The 22,248-nt window shown below is 37.5% G+C and overlaps 1 protein-coding gene across 1 annotated transcript in view; it reads left to right on the top strand.

Annotated features, from left to right (window-relative positions):
* The window catches only part of LOC106060860 (atrial natriuretic peptide receptor 1-like), a 51,629-nt gene that overhangs the window by 23,710 nt on the left and 5,671 nt on the right, over nt 1-22,248 (top strand). Inside the window, exons 6-18 of the mRNA XM_056028375.1 lie at nt 8,361-8,526; nt 11,982-12,079; nt 13,018-13,153; nt 13,874-13,958; nt 15,258-15,372; nt 15,848-15,910; nt 16,245-16,322; nt 17,669-17,773; nt 18,140-18,211; nt 18,345-18,495; nt 19,253-19,405; nt 20,788-20,950; nt 21,753-21,905. Of these exons, the coding sequence (XP_055884350.1) occupies nt 8,361-8,526; nt 11,982-12,079; nt 13,018-13,153; nt 13,874-13,958; nt 15,258-15,372; nt 15,848-15,910; nt 16,245-16,322; nt 17,669-17,773; nt 18,140-18,211; nt 18,345-18,495; nt 19,253-19,405; nt 20,788-20,950; nt 21,753-21,905 (1,538 nt within the window). The remainder of the gene's footprint in view (nt 1-8,360; nt 8,527-11,981; nt 12,080-13,017; nt 13,154-13,873; nt 13,959-15,257; nt 15,373-15,847; nt 15,911-16,244; nt 16,323-17,668; nt 17,774-18,139; nt 18,212-18,344; nt 18,496-19,252; nt 19,406-20,787; nt 20,951-21,752; nt 21,906-22,248) is intronic.

Consider the following 22,248-nt stretch of genomic DNA (forward strand, 5'->3'; position numbering starts at 1 on the left):
GACTAGATTATTTGAGCTTGATGTGGGAATTAATTAAACTCGTGAGTGTGAGTGTGTAGTGTATGAGAAAAAGAAAACTATCTGCAATAATTAGAATTAAACAGCACAAGGTCTCAGTACTGGATCTAGATCTTTCTTCTTAACGTAAATGCACTCCGTGTTTATTTCCCTTGGGATAGAAAAGGACAACTTTAATATAGAGTTATTCCCCTGCTCTAGGATCTAATTATGACAGACGACAACGTTTGTTGAACTCTTTAATTCAAGGAAAACATTTAGTCCACATGTTCATAAACTAATAAACACATTTCTTTGAACATCTTGCTCGAGCCAATGTTCAGTCTCAATAAAAAATAATTGAAGAGTTTCCCACAGGTACTTTGATTTTCCACAATGGTGTACCACAATCTTAACGTACAAAGGGTTGCGGTGCATACACATTTTTTTTTCTCTGGTCTTCCATCTTATCTCATCTTGTAAATTACGGCCCTTTGACAAGAATAGATTATCACGTTCTACGCTTTGTGTTCATCAGGCTTTAGGCTCCCACGATAAATTTCAGAGCAGATTGCCAGCGGTATTGTCGAATTTAGTTTCAATCTGAACATCTGGTAAATGTGAAATGCAAGGCCAAAATGGTACTCATCAATGAGAACATCATACACTAGATTTAAAGTTTCCCTTTCACACTTTGCGAAATATAGGGCAGATGATGTTAACGTAGTCCGATTCTTTGGCCAACGGTTAACGAACAGGGTGTCATGTGACCAACGACCAACCGCCTTTACTTTCCCCATCTAAAATAATTAGAGTTGGGTGGGCGCCCTGAAAATCCGAAATGCAAAATTTAAGTCTTTACCGAGATTCGAACCCAGGACCACGGGTTCAAAATCCAAGCGCTTAACCATTCAGCCACCTCGCCCCCTAGATGTACTAGACTACTGCAAATTTGGTTGTGGTCACTTTTAAGTACACGCCACACAATCTCAGCAGTGGTCTTTTAGTGCTTGCTAATGTGATGTTTTAAAAAATCTAAATCAACTGTTCTATATAAATCTTTATAAGTTTAATAAAGTTTGAAATCTATTTTTTTTATTGTTCAATAATAAATATATCGGAAATCATAATTATATCGGATGACGTCACTCATATAAAATGATAAAAATATCTTCAATAATGGATCAAAGGATGAATATATTTAGTATTTCTTTGTATTAAAACTAATGTCTGTTGAGAAATACAGTTATTAGCAGTAACGTCTCGGTGTAGAGCGTCAATATTGTAATCTAAAATGAAAGGAAATGCTGTTACAATTTGCAATCCGATTAATTCATCACTGGACGTTGCTGTCCAAACGTCGACCACTTGAAAGTACCTGATCGAAAGCATTAAGTTATTAGCATTCGTTATTAGAATGTGTATGTCCATCCGTTTGTAAATTTGTCTTTTAAAATATCTCTAATAAGAGTTGTGCCAAGCTAAGAGATTAAAACAAAAGCTGCGTTGAACTCATTAACCAACTTGTATCGGCCAATGACTTCAAGAAAGTTCAATAGTGTAGCATAGGTTTAGAATAGTGCAGTAACTCTAAGGCAAGCACTCAACGAAAGGAGCTAATAATAGACGATGTATTTAGTTACAGTTATAAAATACACAGTGAGACATGGACTTCAGCTATCAAGTCACATGGAGTCTTAAGTTCTACAATTCCTTTTCTGTCTAAACATAAGAACAGACCACCAACACATTTCCCAGTGTCTCTCCAGGTCCTCAATACAGTTCACTGGTAGCACGTAGGAAGTCTCTTGGTGCCAGACAGCTCAGACTCTCGTAACATGCAGATCACTTCAGTCGGATCTAGAACAGTCTTTCCTTTTGAATCAATATGGCGTCTATTCTTCGTTTTGAACGGTGTACTGGGGCACACCATCAGTGTCGGCGCGGGAGCAGGGTTAGAACACTAGTTAGTATCTTAGTTAATGCTTAGAATGTTTACTACCCTAACCCTATTGCAAAGGCCTAATTAAAGGCTTTGATAGAAATTCACTGCGCTAGTATGTCTTTGAATAATTGTACCAGCCTCCAAAAAAAAAACATCTGCCTTAATGTTCTGCACTGTTACATCAGAAACAAGGGCATTCACTCCATAGTAACCTTACACAAAAATGGTTTACTTTCCAAACGTTTTTCTGCCTATGAACTTGTTCGTTTGAGCTCCGACATTTCGTAATCGACTTGAACCGAAAGTCAGGCCAAGGAATACCGAATACTGGAATCGATTAACAAAATCAGCGAGAAACATGCGAAACGACAAGACGCTAAGAGTCGAAAGAAAATGTGATGACGTCTTTTTTGAGACGAAGACAAGAAGCTGCAAAATAAAAGCATTACACATATTACTCATGCCTCTAACACAGGAGTTGGCTAGGCAGTGAACATGAAATAAGGATTAAGAAGAAAATGCCGCCAAGCGGTACTTTGAAGTTATTAGTCAAATGATTAAGAAACATTTTAAAATAAAATCGTGACATTGATATACTTTTTTTTATGAAAATGGGACATTGGCCGTCACGTCCGGAAAATTAATGAAAAGCGTGACAGACGGTCCAGAGCGAAACTGTCCCGCCTAAGTCTGTAAAACTTGTTTTGAGAACAAAGATTGTGGTATTTGACGTGAAAGGCAGTTTCCACTCTGGCCTATGAGTGGTCGAGTTAACGTTCTCTTTCCGCCGTCTACGCCCCTGTCTTCCTTCACGTCTCATATGTGTTACGAAGCTAACTGCTGCCAGGTTGTCACTATTCCAGTTAAGTCAAGATGGCGCCTGAACTGGTCTTTATGTTTTTACTTTATAAGAACTCACCTTAACACTCATCAAATCCATTTCGATTTTAAATTTAACGAAAGAAAAAGTTTTGTCAAATGTTTTTGGCGTCTGGATCCTTTGATTTCTCTTTTTGTTTTCTACGCTACGTTTCAATTCAGAAGGCTTTCCACAGTTCTACGCTACGTTTCAATTCAGAAGGCTTTCCACAGTTCTACGCTACGTTTCAATTCAGAAAGCTTTCCACAGTTCTACGCTACGTTTCAATTCAGAAGGCTTTCCACAGTTCTACGCTACGTTTCAATTCAGAAAGCTTTCCACAGTTCTACGCTACGTTTCAATTCAGAAGGCTTTCCACAGTTCTACGCTACGTTTCAATTCAGAAAGCTTTCCACAGTTCTACGCTACGTTTCAATTCAGAAAGCTTTCCACAGTTCTACGCTACGTTTCAATTCAGAAGGCTTTCCACAGTTCTACGCTACGTTTCAATTCAGAAAGCTTTCCACAGTTCTACGCTACGTTTCAATTCAGAAAGCTTTCCACAGTTCTACGCTACGTTTCAATTCAGAAAGCTTTCCACAGTTCTACGCTACGTTTCAATTCAGAAAGCTTTCCACAGTTCTACGCTACGTTTCAATTCAGAAAGCTTTCCACAGTTCTACGCTACGTTTCAATTCAGAAAGCTTTCCACAGTTCTACGCTACGTTTCAATTCAGAAAGCTTTCCACAGTTCTACGCTACGTTTCAATTCAGAAAGCTTTCCATAGTTCTACGCTACGTTTCAATTCAGAAGGCTTTCCACAGTTCTACGCTACGTTTCAATTCAGAAGGCTTTCCACAGTTCTACGCTACCTTCAATTCAGAAGGCTTTCCACAGTTCTACGCTACGTTTCAATTCAGAAAGCTTTCCACAGTTCTACGCTACGTTTCAATTCAGAAAGCTTTCCACAGTTCTACGCTACGTTTCAATTCAGAAGGCTTTCCACAGTTCTACGCTACGTTTCAATTCAGAAGGCTTTCCACAGTTCTACGCTACGTTTCAATTCAGAAGGCTTTCCACAGTTCTACGCTACGTTTCAATTCAGAAAGCTTTCCACAGTTCTACGCTACGTTTCAATTCAGAAAGCTTTCCACAGTTCTACGCTACGTTTCAATTCAGAAGGCTTTCCACAGTTCTACGCTACGTTTCAATTCAGAAAGCTTTCCACAGTTCTACGCTACGTTTCAATTCAGAAAGCTTTCCACAGTTCTACGCTACGTTTCAATTCAGAAAGCTTTCCACAGTTCTACGCTACGTTTCAATTCAGAAAGCTTTCCACAGTTCTACGCTACGTTTCAATTCAGAAGGCTTTCCACAGTTCTACGCTACGTTTCAATTCAGAAAGCTTTCCACAGTTCTACGCTACGTTTCAATTCAGAAAGCTTTCCACAGTTCTACGCTACGTTTCAATTCAGAAAGCTTTCCACAGTTCTACGCTACGTTTCAATTCAGAAAGCTTTCCACAGTTCTACGCTACGTTTCAATTCAGAAAGCTTTCCACAGTTCTACGCTACGTTTCAATTCAGAAAGCTTTCCACAGTTCTACGCTACGTTTCAATTCAGAAAGCTTTCCACAGTTCTACGCTACGTTTCAATTCAGAAAGCTTTCCACAGTTCTACGCTACGTTTCAATTCAGAAAGCTTTCCACAGTTCTACGCTACGTTTCAATTCAGAAAGCTTTCCACAGTTCTACGCTACGTTTCAATTCAGAAAGCTTTCCACAGTTCTACGCTACGTTTCAATTCAGAAAGCTTTCCACAGTTCTACGCTACGTTTCAATTCAGAAAGCTTTCCACAGTTCTACGCTACGTTTCAATTCAGAAAGCTTTCCACAGTTCTACGCTACGTTTCAATTCAGAAAGCTTTCCACAGTTCTACGCTACGTTTCAATTCAGAAGACTTTCCACAGTTCTACGCTACGTTTCAATTCAGAAGACTTTCCACAGTTCTACGCTACGTTTCAATTCAGAAGACTTTCCACAGTTCTACGCTACGTTTCAATTCAGAAGACTTTCCACAGTTCTACGCTACGTTTCAATTCAGAAAGCTTTCCACAGTTCTACGCTACGTTTCAATTCAGAAGACTTTCCACAGTTCTACGCTACGTTTCAATTCAGAAAGCTTTCCACAGTTCTACGCTACGTTTCAATTCAGAAGACTTTCCACAGTTCTACGCTACGTTTCAATTCAGAAGGCTTTCCACAGTTCTACGCTACGTTTCAATTCAGAAGACTTTCCACAGTTCTACGCTACGTTTCAATTCAGAAGACTTTCCACAGTTCTACGCTACGTTTCAATTCAGAAAGCTTTCCACAGTTCTACGCTACGTTTCAATTCAGAAAGCTTTCCACAGTTCTACGCTACGTTTCAATTCAGAAGACTTTCCACAGTTCTACGCTACGTTTCAATTCAGAAGACTTTCCACAGTTCTACGCTACGTTTCAATTCAGAAAGCTTTCCACAGTTCTACGCTACGTTTCAATTCAGAAAGCTTTCCACAGTTCTACGCTACGTTTCAATTCAGAAGACTTTCCACAGTTCTACGCTACGTTTCAATTCAGAAGACTTTCCACAGTTCTACGCTACGTTTCAATTCAGAAAGCTTTCCACAGTTCTACGCTACGTTTCAATTCAGAAGACTTTCCACAGTTCTACGCTACGTTTCAATTCAGAAGACTTTCCACAGTTCTACGCTACGTTTCAATTCAGAAGACTTTCCACAGTTCTGGCCTACTCGACTATTTGGTTGAATGTTTACTATAGAAAAAGGCAAATAGACTTGTCGTCTGGATCTCATCGTGTGTTTCATAGAAATGCAATAAAGATAAACATTAGATGAAACAAAGATAGAGCGCGCTTGTCCATGTCATAATAGACAGCTCATCAGGTGGCTTTAGACAAAAATTGCATTCTATTTTTTTTCTATTCTTAGAAGGCATACATTTTTAATGTTTCTCAAATTTTTTAGGTCAAAAATACAAATAGCTTAGGAATATTTCAGGTCATGACACTATAAATATGGAATAGGAATATTTTGATATTCACACTTTTGAGAATATTATACGACATTTTGAATATCTTGACTTCTACCCTAGTTTCATAACGGGTCGCCAATAGAAACCAACATTTGGACAGCTCGTGATGAATCATTACCCGACCCATCCCCACAACCCAAACTTTAGTTCATTGCAACAATAATGCCAGGCAAATAACCAAACGGGACAATTTTTTTCCACCCCTAAAGTACACACTGAAAACATCATGAATAATCGTCTGCTTCCATTCAATGTGAGAACCACTACCCTGGACCGATACCACCACTGCTCTGGACAGATACCACCCAGACAGAAGTGAGAACCACTACCCTGGACCGATACCACCCAGACAGAAATCTTTTCCGCCCAGAATAAAAAAAAGTACCGCAAGCCGTTGTAATTATATGATAATTAAAGTATCGATTCTTTGTTGGTTCATAAAAATTCTAAGAAGATTTGAGTCACTGTCTTGTTTCTAAAGATGAAAGAAGGAGATTATTCTCAGATTATACAGACCAATTATACGTACACATTATACAAACGAAAATAATGTAAACTAAATTCAACAAATAAAAAGCGAATTGTTCTTACAATTCTGTTAGTTTCCTCTTCACCTCCCTGACACTGCCCACAAGCGCTACTCCAAACACACACACAATTAGAAAGTACGTAAGCAAGTATTAAACACTCTCAAGTCACTCATGGTAATGTACGTCTGGTTTAACTGTGTGGTTGTGATCCACACCATGGGCCACACATCTGTGACAGAAGAGCAGACAATGTTGACAAAAAGAATAGCAAAAGAAAGATATTGAAATTATTGAAATAGTCAGCTTGGATAAACAGAAAGTCTCGAGAATGTCCATGCTGCAACAGTGCCTTGCCCAGCTCTCAACCTTTTCTCTCTAGAGGTCTGACATTATGAACTTCACTCTTTCAAACTTTGAGTTTCTTTTCATCTAGTCTACTCCGTCTTTCTACTTTGAACATCAACACTAGCAGGATATCTAAAGTAGATTACATGTTTGGATTGTATTTAAGACTTCGTCATTTTTAAAGATATTTCTCCCTTTGTATTTAATAGTTCTTTATTTATTTGTGTGTGTGTCAGTATTCACAGTCACGCACTAACAATGGCTGAAGTATCGTTCGATATCAAAAACACCAAGAAAGAAATATTGCCTTGCACTTGCGATTTCTTCCCATTGTTTCATATAAATCTTGTAAGAAAAGACATTAAGTCACACATTTCCACCTAATTAGGTGACTCTGGTCTAGAATTGGTCAATGATACTGGAAAACATAAAATACAATGAATACTCTTCTATAAAGAACATAGCATTTTGAATGAATGATTGAACGTTGATATAGTGTTTACTTTTAGTAGCTTGTCAAAGAATGCGGTTTGGAAACAATGGTAAACAGTCTATGGTGACACGCCGCAAGGGCAGAAGTCGCTAGTTCCATTTTTTTAGCTTCCAGAATATATGTTGTCTCATTCTGTTGTGTCCGGTCTCATTCTGTTGTGTCCGGTCTCATTCTGTTGTGTCCGGTCTCATTCTGTTGTGTCCGGTCTCATTCTGTTGTGTCCGATTCAGAGCTGAAAGATTAGACGTTGATCATGTCCATGTTTGAAATAAAAAATATGGTGAAATAAATGAGAAAATTGAAAACCATGGCTTTCCAAAAGCAGCCTATTAAAACTCAACTTGAAACCCTTACACATATAAACACCAAACAATCTTTTGATTTAAAGTGTGATACCTGAAATACGACCCGCGGACCAAACCTTGTCCCTTGATATCTCTGCATAATAAAGCCAGTGCACGTCAAGTTTTTTAAGAATTTCTATGACTCTCAGGCCGGGAATCTCTGTGACTCTCGGGCCGGGAGTTCCTATGATTTTCAGGCCTTGAATTTCTATGACTCTCGGGTATTGGAACAGTTTGGGTTAAATTAATTTGGTTGAATTTAGTAATAAAAAAAATGGCACTGCCGAATCTTCTGTTGGTTATCTTTTGTAAGCAAAAAAAAAAAAACAAAAACAAAACAAACAAGCAAAATAAAAAAAAATTAAAACACAAAGATTATCTAAGGAGAAGAACCACAAAATCACAGCAATATCTCTCAATACTGCACGGTTTAACTCTTTTTCTATGTAATACAAAATTAATTGTTTACGTTAAATTAATTAACTTTTTAAAAAAATTGATTCGTGTATTGCCGTGGACTATAATTAATTGTGCAAAGTTCTAACTTGATCCGCGCATGGGAAGTGGCAGAAAAAACGTGTAAACAATTTCTGACAGACAGACAGACTGAGTTAATATAAGCTTTGTAATGAGCTAAATAAATTGTTAGTTGATGTATAATTGCATATTCTACCAAATACATATTTGTTATAGATTGTTAAAAACTTAAAAATATATTAATCTATCTGAACACGTCCATTTTCTATTCAGGAGAACGCAGGTCACGATGACACAAGTGCACAGCAATACATTCTCAGCGGGTACTACAATTCCTTCCTGGTCTATCTGACTGCAGTCAACGAGACTTTAGCTGTCGGCGGAAACATCTCAGACGGCATTTCTTTGGTCAAGAGGATGTGTAATAGAACTTACCTAGGTCAGTGCGTTACAAACATTTTGATTTTTGAAAAAGAATACGTTTTTTTTTTTCCTAAATTATATAGATTTCTACAAAACATTTTCAGATCAAGTTGAAACTTTGCACAGTTATTCATTAGCATAGACAGGACATAATCAATAAAAAAACAACAACAACCTATTAGTCAATTAATAACTGGTGGTCTGAGTACCGGTGTGTCTATTAAATGGTCTGTGTACCGGTGAGTCTATGACGTGGTCTGTGTACCGGTGTGTCTATGACGTGGTCTGTGTACCGGTGAGTCTATGACGTGGTCTGTGTACAGGTGTGTCTATTAAATGGTCTGTGTACCGGTGAGTCTATGACGTGGTCTGTGTACAGGTGTGTCTATGACGTGGTCTGTGTACCGGTGTGTCTATGACGTGGTCTGAGTACCGGTGTGTCTATTAAATGGTCTGTGTACCGGTGAGTCTATGACGTGGTCTGTGTACAGGTGTGTCTATGACGTGGTCTGTGTACAGGTGTGTCTATGACGTGGTCTGTGTACCGGTGTGTCTATGACGTGGTCTGTGTACCGGTGTGTCTATGACGTGGTCTGTGTACAGGTGTGTCTATGACGTGGTCTGTGTACCGGTGTGTCTATGACGTGGTCTGTGTACCGGTGTGTCTATGACATGGTCTGTGTACCGGTGTGTCTATGACGTGGTCTGTGTACAGGTGTGTCTATGACGTGGTCTGTGTACAGGTGTGTCTATGACGTGGTCTGTGTACCGGTGTGTCTATGACGTGGTCTGTGTACCGGTGTGTCTATGACATGGTCTGTGTACCGGTGTGTCTATGACGTGGTCTGTGTACCGGTGTGTCTATGACGTGGTCTGTGTACCGGTGTGTCTATGACGTGGTCTGTGTACAGGTGTGTCTATGACGTGGTCTGTGTACCGGTGTGTCTATGACGTGGTCTGTGTACCGGTGTGTCTATGACATGGTCTGTGTACCGGTGTGTCTATGACGTGGTCTGTGTGTCTATGAAGTGGTCTGTGTACCGGTGTGTCTATGACGTGGTCTGTGTGTCTACGAAGTGGTCTGTGTACAGGTGTGTCTATGACGTGGTCTGTGTACAGGTGTGTCTATGACGTGGTCTGTGTACCGGTGAGTCTATGACGTGGTCTGTGTACAGGTGTGTCTATTAAATGGTCTGTGTACCGGTGAGTCTATGACGTGGTCTGTGTACAGGTGTGTCTATGACGTGGTCTGTGTACATGTGTGTCTATGACGTGGTCTGTGTACCGGTGTGTCTATGACGTGGTCTGAGTACCGGTGTGTCTATTAAATGGTCTGTGTACCGGTGAGTCTATGACGTGGTCTGCTTACAGGTGTGTCTATGACGTGGTCTGTGTACAGGTGTATCTATGACGTGGTCTGTGTACCGGTGTGTCTATGACGTGGTCTGTGTACCGGTGTGTCTATGACGTGGTCTGTGTACCGGTGTGTCTATGACGTGGTCTGTGTACCGGTGTGTCTATGACGTGGTCTGTGTACCGGTGTGTCTATGACGTGGTCTGTGTACAGTGTGTCTATGACGTGGTCTGTGTACAGGTGTGTCTATGACGTGGTCTGTGTACCGGTGTGTCTATGACGTGGTCTGTGTACCGGTGTGTCTATGACGTGGTCTGTGTGTCTATGAAGTGGTCTGTGTACCGGTGTGTCTATGACGTGGTCTGTGTGTCTATGACGTGGTCTGTGTACAGGTGTGTCTATGACGTGGTCTGTGTACAGGTGTGTCTATGATGTGGTCTGTGTACCGGTGTGTCTATGACGTGGTCTGTGTACCGGTGTGTCTATGACGTGGTCTGTGTACCGGTGTGTCTATGACGTGGTCTATGTACAGGTGTGTCTATGACGTGGTCTGTTTACAGGTGTGTCTATGACGTGGTCTGTGTACAGGTGTGTCTATGACGTGGTCTGTGTACCGGTGTGTCTATGACGTGGTCTGTGTACCGGTGTGTCTATGACGTGGTCTGTGTGTCTATGAAGTGGTCTGTGTACCGGTGTGTCTATGACGTGGTCTGTGTGTCTATGAAGTGGTCTGTGTACAGGTGTGTCTATGACGTGGTCTGTGTACAGGTGTGTCTATGATGTGGTCTGTGTACCGGTGTGTCTATGACGTGGTCTGTGTACCGGTGTGTCTATGACGTGGTCTGTGTACCGGTGTGTCTATGACGTGGTCTATGTACAGGTGTGTCTATGACGTGGTCTGTGTACAGGTGTGTCTATGACGTGGTCTGTGTACCGGTGTGTCTATGACGTGGTCTGTGTACCGGTGTGTCTATGACGTGGTCTGTGTACCAGTGTGTCTATGACGTGGTCTGTGTAATGGGAATACTCTCACACGGGAGTCTTGTTTCGCTACCCATTGGACTAATCGTTTCCTCTTATGACCTTTCCACTCGGGCGCTATTATGAGGCACAGTTGCTTGCCCGTGCCCAAGTGCACCAATTTATTTATACTACATCTACAGACATGTACACATTATTCTCTGGCTAATTTTCTAACCCTCTGAAAATGTTGGCTCTTAGACCTCTTGCTACACGTTCTACTCTGGCCAATCAGAGATGCTTGAAGTGCTAATGAAGACTCGTGCATCTCTCTGGAAATGATTATTTACATTGGAAAGTTTTGTCTGGATTTGCGACTTTGTTATCGTAAAAAGCAATCACCTGATTATTATAATTATCCGTTTTCCATCTCGTCCGCACGCATCGCTTAATTTTACAATCTAAATGGAAGGTGAATATAACGCTTACAACAACCACAGTTGAAATAATTTAGAGTGCTCCACTTTCCATCCAAGTCATGAAAATAGATGTCATTTGTCGAATGTATAACTTTCAGAAAGGATTCAATATAAAATAAACAATCGAGCTAGGTCAGACACTAGGAATGTTACCTTTCAAATCTTTTATATTTTGTATTTTTCTATTTTTTAAATAGTCATCGGCCCTTTTTATTCGTGCGTATGTTTTAGTCCACCAACTGTAATGAATACCTGAAATTATGTGGCGTAAGTAAAGGTGGTTAGTCATTGTGCTGGCCTCATGATACCCTTCTTAACCGTCAGCCATAGAAACAGACGATCTCTACATCGTCTGCCTTGTCTGAAATGGGTACTTTGTGTGTTTATGCATGTGTTTTATGTGATGTGTATGCAGAGGCATAGTGAGTAAAACGTGGAAATGAAAACGCGCCCGGGGCAAGGTACTTTATTTGCACCCCCACATCTTTTTCCATAAACATCACATAGAAATATAGGCCCCATGAGGGTGGCGCCTGGGGCATCGTGTCCGCTTTGCCCCCCTCACTACGCCTCTGTGTGTATGTATGTGTTTATTTAGCTTTCCACTTTGAGCTCTGAATGTGTCTGTGTTGTGTTCAATTTCATTCCCTTTATTACATCGCACATTTCCCTGAACAGATGGAAGCGATGATGAGTTCCAGATAAGTGACCAGGCTAACAGAGTGGTCAACATGGAAGTAGCCAGTATGTTGGATGAACAGAATGGAACATTTGAGGTAAACACGAGGAAAGCCTCAACAGTAGGGCGTGCTTCTAAGTGAGAGGCCACGGTTCAGTTTATAATGTTGTTGTTTTTTTAAAGTAATTTCTTGTGTAGTCTAAACAAAATAATTATTTCTATTATATATTTTATAGAAATGTCGAAAGTTTCAAAACAAAAAAAAAGTATTATAAAAATATAAATCAGACATGGTAGGTTATGTATACTTAAACATATTTTCAAGTGCATTCTCCTATTTCTTTGTTACCTAGTGATTCTTAAATACACTTAAAGATATTCAAACCAAAATCCATTGAGTGCTTATAGAGTTCAAAATTGATACCGTAAATAACAACATGCGTTTATTTTATTAGAATCTTTAAACTTTATTTGTGTGTGTGTCAATATTTGTTTTCATTGCCTTAAAATATTTAAAAGCAGAAAGTCTTTTAAAATTAATTCAGATTTCAAATTTTAATTGCAAGATTATGGACATAGTTTAAGGGGTAGCTACTCTCGAGTTTTTAGTTTAAACTAGCCAACAGAATAAGCAAGAATGTAAGTATGTAATGCTTTTTGCCCTCCCAACCCTAATGGGTACCTGACGTAAGTTGGGGAAAGTAAAGGCAGTTGGTCGTTGTGCTGGCCACACGACAACCTGCTCTTTAACCGTTGGCCACAGAAACAGATGACCTTAACATCATCTGCCATATAGACGCATGGTCTGAAAGGGGAACTTACTTACTTACTTTGCTTTTATCGACATTCGACCTTGAAGTATTCTGATATATTGAAGAGTCTAAGCAAGCTGACTTGAATATCTTTCATCCAGACCTTGTCCAATACAGTGATGCCACTAAGCAAGCTGACTTGAATATCTTTCATCAAGACCTAGTCCAATACAGTGATTCAACTAAGCAAGTGAACTATTTTTTTGTTTGCTACCAATTTCAGACCATTGCAGACTTCAAAGTCTTGACAGAAACATTGATTTTTAAACGGGCCGAGTATGAGACTGGCTGGCTATCTGATGGAGAGTATGTCCTAGACACACCAAGCTGTGGCTACCTTGGACAAAATTGTGTATCAAGTGAGTTGCAGGTGAAACTGACAGAAGACAGAGTTTTCTTTAAATTCTAGCTTTTATTACATCGGTACTACTTAGGCCTGTTATTATACTTACTTTTTTAAAAACTCTGTTTACATTTTTTTTAAAATTCTGAACAACATTAACTACTACCAAATAATCTATTCATTTAGTTATTACAAGAACAACAATTAGTATTAAGAATGCAACGTTTTTTCCCCACTATTGCGTCAATTTCATTGGACAAGAGTTTCGTTCAAAATCCTTTAATTCATGTTTTTAAATTCTAAATCTCCATATGGTTGATGACGTTTTTAAAGTAGCTTAACACTATTTGGAAGAGTAAAAAGGACTTTGGAGTATATGTACATCCTTAGAGTATTTAGTTTCAACTCACTTTCTGATTACGTAATATTACATACTTATTGCATATGTTGTAGGAGTCGTAGGTGAAAAAAAGTATATCACTATCCTATTGCAATATTTGTTTCCTGTCCTAAATGCAACTATTTTGTATAACATTTCTTGTAATTAATGAATCACTCATGCATGATCAATAGATTTTTTTAAAATGAAAAGAACTAAGTGTAGAGTTTCAAGGTGGTGACAATAGAGTAAACATTAGTATAGGAAGTCTAGTGGGGCTACATCAACAATGTAATATTAAAATTAATTAATTGTTGCATCTGTCATTAGTGAGTTTTATTTCCTTTGACGTCTCAGGTGATTCCAGCCTACAGACTGCCCTCATCGCTTCTTTTCTGATTATTCTTCTCATTATTGGAGTGTCCGTTGTAATTATTCTCAGGTAAACAAAAATTGATCACTGAGGTATCTTGTATTCTAAGTTACAAAAGTTCCAACAACAAAAGAAGATAATTACGCATTGATTTCTAATTGGTTCATTATCGAATTATGATGCTGTTTTTTTTTAAACACTATGATTCGAATTTGTGTGTGTAGACTGATCTTTTAGATGGTGTATGTTTACAAACCGTTTGAACTATTAATTTTTACATTCTGATAACCTATACATTCAGACTATATGAAATCAGAGCAACAACTAATTTTATATTGGTTTTTATTCACACTCTGAAGAACAACCATCAGACAAAAACATATAGATTAGTGATGTACAACCTTTTTCAGCCCTGGGATCAAATAAATTGCCGATACGCGTGTCTCGGGCGGAATAATTTGAACAAAAAAAAATTGGTTGAGCCTAACAAAACTTCTGTTTCAATGTCTAACGTGGGAACAGGTGTCGAGTGGAGGGATAGCATCTTGGATCAGGTCGGTTGGGGCTCGGGCTCTACTTTGTTCGTCACTGTCTAGGTACGTGGTCATGAAGTTTTATGATTGTGGATGGGCTTATCTTTGATACCATTCATTGTGGATGGGCTTATCTTTGATACCATTCATTGTGAATGGGCTTATCTTTGATGCCATTCATTGTGGATGGGTTTATCTTTGATGCCATTCATTGTGGATGGGTTTATCTTTGATGTCATTCATTGTGGATGGGCTTATCTTTTATGCCATTCATTGTGGATGGGTTTATCTTTGATACCATTCATTGTGGATGGGCTTATCTTTGATACCATTCATTGTGGATGGGCTTATCTTTGATGCCATTCATTGTGAATGGGCTTATCTTTGATGCCATTCATTGTGGATGGGTTTATCTTTGATGTCATTCATTGTGGATGGGCTTATCTATGATGCCATTCATTGTGAATGGGCTTATCTTTGATGCCATTCATTGATGATGGGCTTATCTTTTATGCCATTCATTGTGAATGGGCTTATCTTTGATGCCATTCATTGTGAATGGGCTTATCTTTGATGCCATTCATTGTGAATGGGCTTATCTTTGATGCCATTCATTGTGAATGGGCTTATCTTTGATGCCATTCATTGAAGATGGGCTTATCTTTTATGCCATTCATTGTGAATGGGCTTATCTTTGATGCCATTCATTGAGGATGGGCTTATCTTTGATGCCATTTATTGTGGCTCTACAGAAGGTTTAGAAAGTAGTATGTCAAACTTGCCTTTCTAGAAAATCATGGCAATAGCTCCATTCATAGCCAAACTTCTGTTTCAGATTACGCTATATTCAACGTTTAAAAAATTTATATTGGTGGAGGCTAGAACCAGGAGAGCTCCAGTCCATGAAAGTCCACCTGACAAGGTCTGCACTTTCAACATCTATACACCAGGTTTGTTGGCTGGTCAAAAGTTGACAGTAGATCACGTGTACAAGAATTTCTCATCTGGTCAGTGTTCGGTTTATTGCACACGTTCTAGTTTTAAGACAGTTTGGCTTATTGATTTGTTTGAACACGAATTGCCCAAGAACACTTCATTATTATCTTTATTAGTTGTTTTGTAATTTCCGTTACCTCTTGGTCACCACGACAGCTGCAATACATGCATGTGAAGCGCATACAATATACTAGTATAAGAAAAAGAAAATACCCTTTTCAGAGCATGCGATCTAAAAGGGAGATGATGTAAAGGTCACATGTTTCTGTGGACGACAGTTTGGATGTTAAAATGTGTGTGCGTGTGTGTGACTCTGCGTGTGACTTTGTGTGTGACTATGTGTGCGATTATGTGTGTATGGCTTCTTTTCGATACTCTGTTTAGCAACAACAAAGATAGGCCAAAGTAAATATGTTTCTCCCCCCACAGGCCTCATTGAATACATTAGACACTCGTGCCTCAAACAGAGAGCCTCTACTGGGATTTCTGAAGGTAATCAAACGTTTTCTTGACAAACCATCTTTTACGATCTTATGCAGTCCGCGTTTTAATGTGTAGTCGATATTTCAGCAATCAGCTCTTATGCTCAGTACCTGTAATACGCTGGCTTTGAATCAGTATTGAGCTGACCATTCCTGTTAAGCATGTTGACTATTCCTAAAAAGAAACAAAATTCTACGTAACCTGTTCATTAGTATCTAATGCAATGCTCACAGAAGACGCTGATTTGTTCAAGTATTTAATAAAAGATAAAAGATGACATAATTCTTAATGTCAATATCTGGCAATATCCATGAACAAACTCTACCACCCAATATGTCTCCAGGGACAGATTTCACAGATGCATGCACTGCCTCACCTTCACGTCTCGGTCAATGCAGGTCTACTGAAGGAATTTGAAAAGGTGGGTCCATTAAGAACATGATTTCTTTTAGTCTTAAAAATGACGCTGCTTTGTTTGTAATATACCCGTTAAGAATGACAGGAATGAGAGAGTTGGTTGTAAAGGTGAGCTGCCAGTAGGACTCTGACGCCTCTGTTTAATTGATAATTGTCAGAAACATGAAAGCAGCTAAAACTCAAACTAACAATAAAAAGTAGCCTATTAAAAAGATACTCTTGTAACCCTTACAAATAACGTACCGCGGGCAACATGCGGTTCGCCGGAGTGCTTTATGCGGCCCACGGACACCTAAAGAAATCTGGTGTGCCCACACATTAGACATAAAAATGCAGATATATTAAAAATAAATAATTGTAAATATCTATAGAAATTATTGAAACTTCTGATTCTTATCACTCATGATGAAGAAACATTGTCTCTAAACGTCATTCTTAAAAGTTTAAAGTAAACACAGATTATTCTTATTGGCAAAATTTTGAAACATTCAAGACACAAACTCAGGCCAGTATTTATTCAATGCTATGAAGAACTGTGTTGAAAGTGTTGGGTTGGCTTGGAACGAGATGGCAAATGGTACAACGGATGCTCCACCGTGCTTTGACTGAGAAAAACAGGCTTTTTAATAAAATATATAACAAATTTGACGAATTATTTTTGCATGGCCAAAAGGCGTGTGCTGCATCAGAAGTTAAACATCTTGTGATTTAAGGTTTCAGACTTGTAACACTTTAGAACCACTCAACATGACGACCACTGAACGTTGCAACACGATTTAATGAAAAAAACAACTTTTTTTTTTCAATCTTCCAGAATGACTTCATAGGCTATTTGAATAAAGGATGAAAGATCAATAACTGAGTTGGACTATAGGGTCTCTTTGGCGCCATACTTTGGCTGATTTGAAAGCAGTTTATAGAGATGGGGTTTTGTTATGTAACTTTGCATAATATATATAGAAGTAATTGTGTGAAACGGACATGGTGTAAACATCACAAGTGTAAACAAATAACTGGCTTTCTAAGATCACTTACGAATGTAAATGAAGTACTAGCTTTAACATCACTTACGAATGTAAATGAAGTATTAGTTATAACATCACTGATATGTAACTGAAGGATAGCTCTCTATTACTTCCACACTTTCTTCTCAATTCAATGATGGTGAACTATTCCGTAATTTTATTTTGTCAACTACATTTGCTGCACAATTATTTGTTATTACAATTTTCTATCTATCAAACATGATTTATGTGACCCAATACTACAACTGTATTATAACAATGAATTATTCGACCCAATGTTACAACTACATTTATTGAAAACAGCAATACCATTCTATTGACCTAGATACGAGACATCAACCATCCCAATTTGCTTCGTGTGCTTGGTGCATGTCTAGAAGGGGATAAGAAGGTGATCATCACAGAGTACTGTCAGAAAGGTACACTGCAGGTAGAGTACTTACCTAGGTTAGTCCACATCCAAATTCTTTAAGTCCAAGGGCGTAAATCTTAACCTCTCTAACTTGAAAGCTTTATCATTATTCAAACGAAACGAATCACACAAAATACTTTAATTAAATCTTTATTTGGTTTTCTTTTTGCACATATTGCTCGGTAAAGAGATACTGCAGGTCTTAGAAATGAAAAAAAAAAAAGAACACCGGTGACTTCTGACATAGAATTTAGAATATAATAGAGAAAGTCATCTAAATTCCTATAGTTATAGCCTACACCAAAAACAACCAATTATTTCATTTAATTGCATGTTGTTAATACAAATATAATTTAACTGTTTTGATATTTTTCTTTCTGCAAGGTGTTGTTAATGGACGCAAGTTTTAAACTTGATTCTGTGTTTGCTTTGTGTATAATAAATGACATTGTTAGGGTAAGTGTAATTTCTTCAAATACTTTTCTAAACTTTCACTTTCTATGGACATCTTTATATAACAATCAACCCGTTGTAAACAAAGAAACTGATTCAACAGCAACATTGCCCCTTCAATATTGTTTCTCTCCAGGCACTTGCCTATCTTCACAAGCACCCAATCCGCGTCCATGGGCGTCTCACAAGTGAGGTCTGCATGATTGATTCACGTTTCTCAGTCAAGGTGGGCTACTATGGACTGCCTTCTATTTACGGGTCGATCAAGGAGGTCAACAAATCGCTGGGTAATCAAAGGTCTTGTGTAGAACGATGGCGTCACTATGGTCGGTGTCACTCGGTGCGATTAGTTAGTGTTGTCATCCCCCACAGAATACGCCTTTATAAAACTCATTTGTTGCCCCCTGCACCATAAAAGAAAGAGTTAATTATCTATTTGGATTGAAAAATGTGAACCTATTTTCTGATTTGTTTGTGACATTTTATCAATTTGAATTGGGTGTATCCACCATGATGTGCATCACTAGATGCAATCCGCACCTCTAAAACCACGTAGCGACGCTGCTGATGGAATATATATATATATATATATATATATATATATATATATATATAAATAAATATATATACATATATATATACAGTGCTTTTGTTACGGTAATTAATTTTTAAATATTACTTTTCTTGTTTATTATAAATTTATTAGTAGTTTAAAACAAGCAATCCATCACTAAGTTCCGGCACCTATTCTTTAAAAAAAAAGCACTGTATATATATATATATATATAATTTTAAACAGAGCTATAGCTTAAAATGATACATAATAATTGTATTTTAATTTTTATAATCGAATAGAAATATTTCTCCTTAAAATATCAAAACAGAAATATCCAGTAATGTGATTGTTTTGCAAACGAATCATCAAGCAAGAAATTGACAGCACTCCTTGTTTTGTGCATATGTGTAACTATTCTCCTTTCTGTTGCTCAATTAGTTTGTTTTTGATGCTGATAATTCAACTCGTTTACCATTGACATTCATCAGAAGTAGACAACATATGGCTAGCCCCTGAACTTGCGCACTGCCCAGATGTCTCAACACAGAAAGGAGATATCTACAGTCTTGCTGTTATAATGTCAGAAATCCTTGCTCATGATGACATCAGCACCATCAGCAAAAGTCACAGCGCGTCGCGAGGTATGATATTAGTTCTAGATCTTAGTTATAATTGTTTTTTTTATTTCTCCGCTTCTAAAAGAGGAGAGTGGAAGCTGGGGAAACATATTATAGATTTAAAAGTTAAATAGTGACAAGATTACAAAGACAGTTTGTGTGGAAACACAAACTCAAAATCGACCCCCTAAGTGGTCCACACAGGCAGGTAAAAAGGCGGGTTTCAATATTTTCAGAAGGAATTTTAGAATGAAATTCATTCAAATAAAAGAGAAGAATTGTTATGTGGTGCCCCAACGGTGAAAGTGAAGGTGAAGTTAGGTGTGAACCTGGCCTAACTGATGTCATATAATGATTATCTAATTGATCTAATTGTTTTGTAAAGGGTCTATCTCTTATGCAAAGGCTCAAAGAAAACAACAACCTCCTTTAGTTTAGTGTTTTATATGTACAAGGCAGCGCTGCAGTTGTAACGGTAGCACAGTACTTAGTAATTGTTGTTTTAAATTATGTTCCACTTATATGAAATTAAATAGATTTTCTCTTGGAAAAAAAATTAACATTTTATTGTAAATGTAGTAGTTAGTATAACATAACTTACTTAACTTTGCAATACATTTGCAAAAATAAAATAATATTTTTTTGACAAAAAATCTAAAACCGTTTGCATAAATGTTTTAAAAATATGGTAAATTGTCATCTCACTTACTACATAGCCTCCCGTGTTTGTTACTATAAATAGTAAATAGTTGTAAAAATGTGTTTTTATGAAAAAACTGATAGTTGATTTTAAAAATTTAAATTTTCGCTTTTAGAAAAGAAAAAAGTAGCCGTTGCATCAGAACTTTGAAAGGTCTAAAATATTAGGATGTGGGATTTTCAATATCTTTTCTAGTTTACGAGATGTAATCGTGACGGACGGACGGACGGAACACACTAAACTAATAGCGTCTGTTCCTCTTTCGGGGGCCGCTAAAAATCTAAATCAGTAACTTAAGAATCAATCAAAATGTTTATACGTGTGTTAATATTTTCAAAAGGATCTTGGTCCGACAGTACAGTTAGTTTATTCTAATTAAGTATTTCTAGCATTGTGTTCGCTGATTTCAAATCATATCATCAACTAAAAACCTATCACATGATAGATAACTATTAGTCAAATAAAATTTTAAAATTTTTATTCATTGTAATCTTACCAGTTTTACTACTAAATAAACAAACAACAACAGTGTGTTGAAATATTACAAATACCTGCACATTTCCACATAATGGTAACATAATTGCCATTCAGTTTCTTTGCATTTTTTTTCGAGTTGTTCTTAATCTTTAACTTTTAATATTTATATATTTTTGTCAACAATTTTCATTAATGTACTCTACATAACCTTTACACCGTTGTGTGCTAGTTACAAGTGCAACAAGACAAGAGGACTCTATTCTGAGTTCAAAGGTTAAAGACTCCAATGATATGCTTGCCATGGAACATTTGATGAGGGAATGCTTAGCTAGAGACCCAGACAAAAGACCCTCGATAGAAAGAATCCACGGAATAATGCACGCACTCATGTTGTAAGTGGACTAGATATGTCTCCAGTTCAATGAGTTCAGTTACATCAAGAGTATAGAAAACATATTGAAAAACATAATTGGTAGTTGTTTGTTTTTAAATAATGGCATCTAGAATCAAGATTTATAAAGACATATGAAACAAATGACAAAGTATGAAAGACACAAACAGGTTTCTGTGGTATTTTACGTCTCCAAAGTCAATCTGTTTGTCGTATCTCATGTGGATCAAGAAGCCAATGTTTGAAAGACATAGATAGACTTATAGATAGACTTATAGATAGACTTATAGATAGACTTATAGATAGACTTATAGATAGACTTATAGATAGACTTATAGATAAACTTTATCGTTTATCTTGCCACCTTCAGGTTAAGCCCTAAACGTTTACGGCGGTGGAATGTATTAAGTTTCTTTTCTCAGTTCCTGTCAAGAGTAGGGGGTCCATATTTCACTGCCATATAGCTAAGCGTTTTATTCACAGGTTTTACAGACTAACAGTCTTTTGTTCTGTATCCGTGACAAAATTGTCCATTGCCTTAGCTAACCTGTAATACATTAATGTCTTTCTCGATTACCATGTCGTTTTAGATACTGAAGCCATGGGTCCCCAAAGTCTTATAGAATGTTCACTCTTATACTAAGTACTTCATGTTTTTGTAATTAGACATATTGCGCTACACAAATAGATTGCTTGATTTGCTGACTAATAGATCTATTTACTAAGTTAATAGCTACATTTTCAGAAATAGATCTATTCATTTGGTTTGACTATTCATCCTTGTACTTTTAATTGTTTTAAAGGCGTTCCAACCAATCTGGCAGCCTTGTAGACAACTTACTTCAAAGACTTGAGAAGTACAGCAGCAACTTGGAGAGAATCGTGGACGAGAAGGTGGAAGAACTCAGACAAGAAAAACACAAATCAGAAGAACTATTACGTCAGATGTTGCCGACGTATGACAATTTATAGTTTATGTCATTAAATATACAGCCAAAGATGTCAGACAATTTATAGTTTATGTCATTAAATATACAGCCAAAGATGTCAGACAATTTATAGTTTATGTAATTAAATATACAGCCAAAGATGTCAGACAATTTGTATTTTATGTAATTAAATATACAGCCAAAGATGTCAGACAATTTATAGTTTATGTAATTAAATATACAGCCAAAGATGTCAGACAATTTATAGTTTATGTAATTAAATATACAGCCAAAGATTTCAGACAATGTAAAATTCATTCAAATATGAGCCTGATATGCTTAAAATTTAATTTGTTTTTCTCATACATAA

Source organism: Biomphalaria glabrata, chromosome 5 (genome assembly GCF_947242115.1).
Source record: "Biomphalaria glabrata chromosome 5, xgBioGlab47.1, whole genome shotgun sequence".
Classification (NCBI taxonomy): domain Eukaryota; kingdom Metazoa; phylum Mollusca; class Gastropoda; family Planorbidae; genus Biomphalaria; species Biomphalaria glabrata.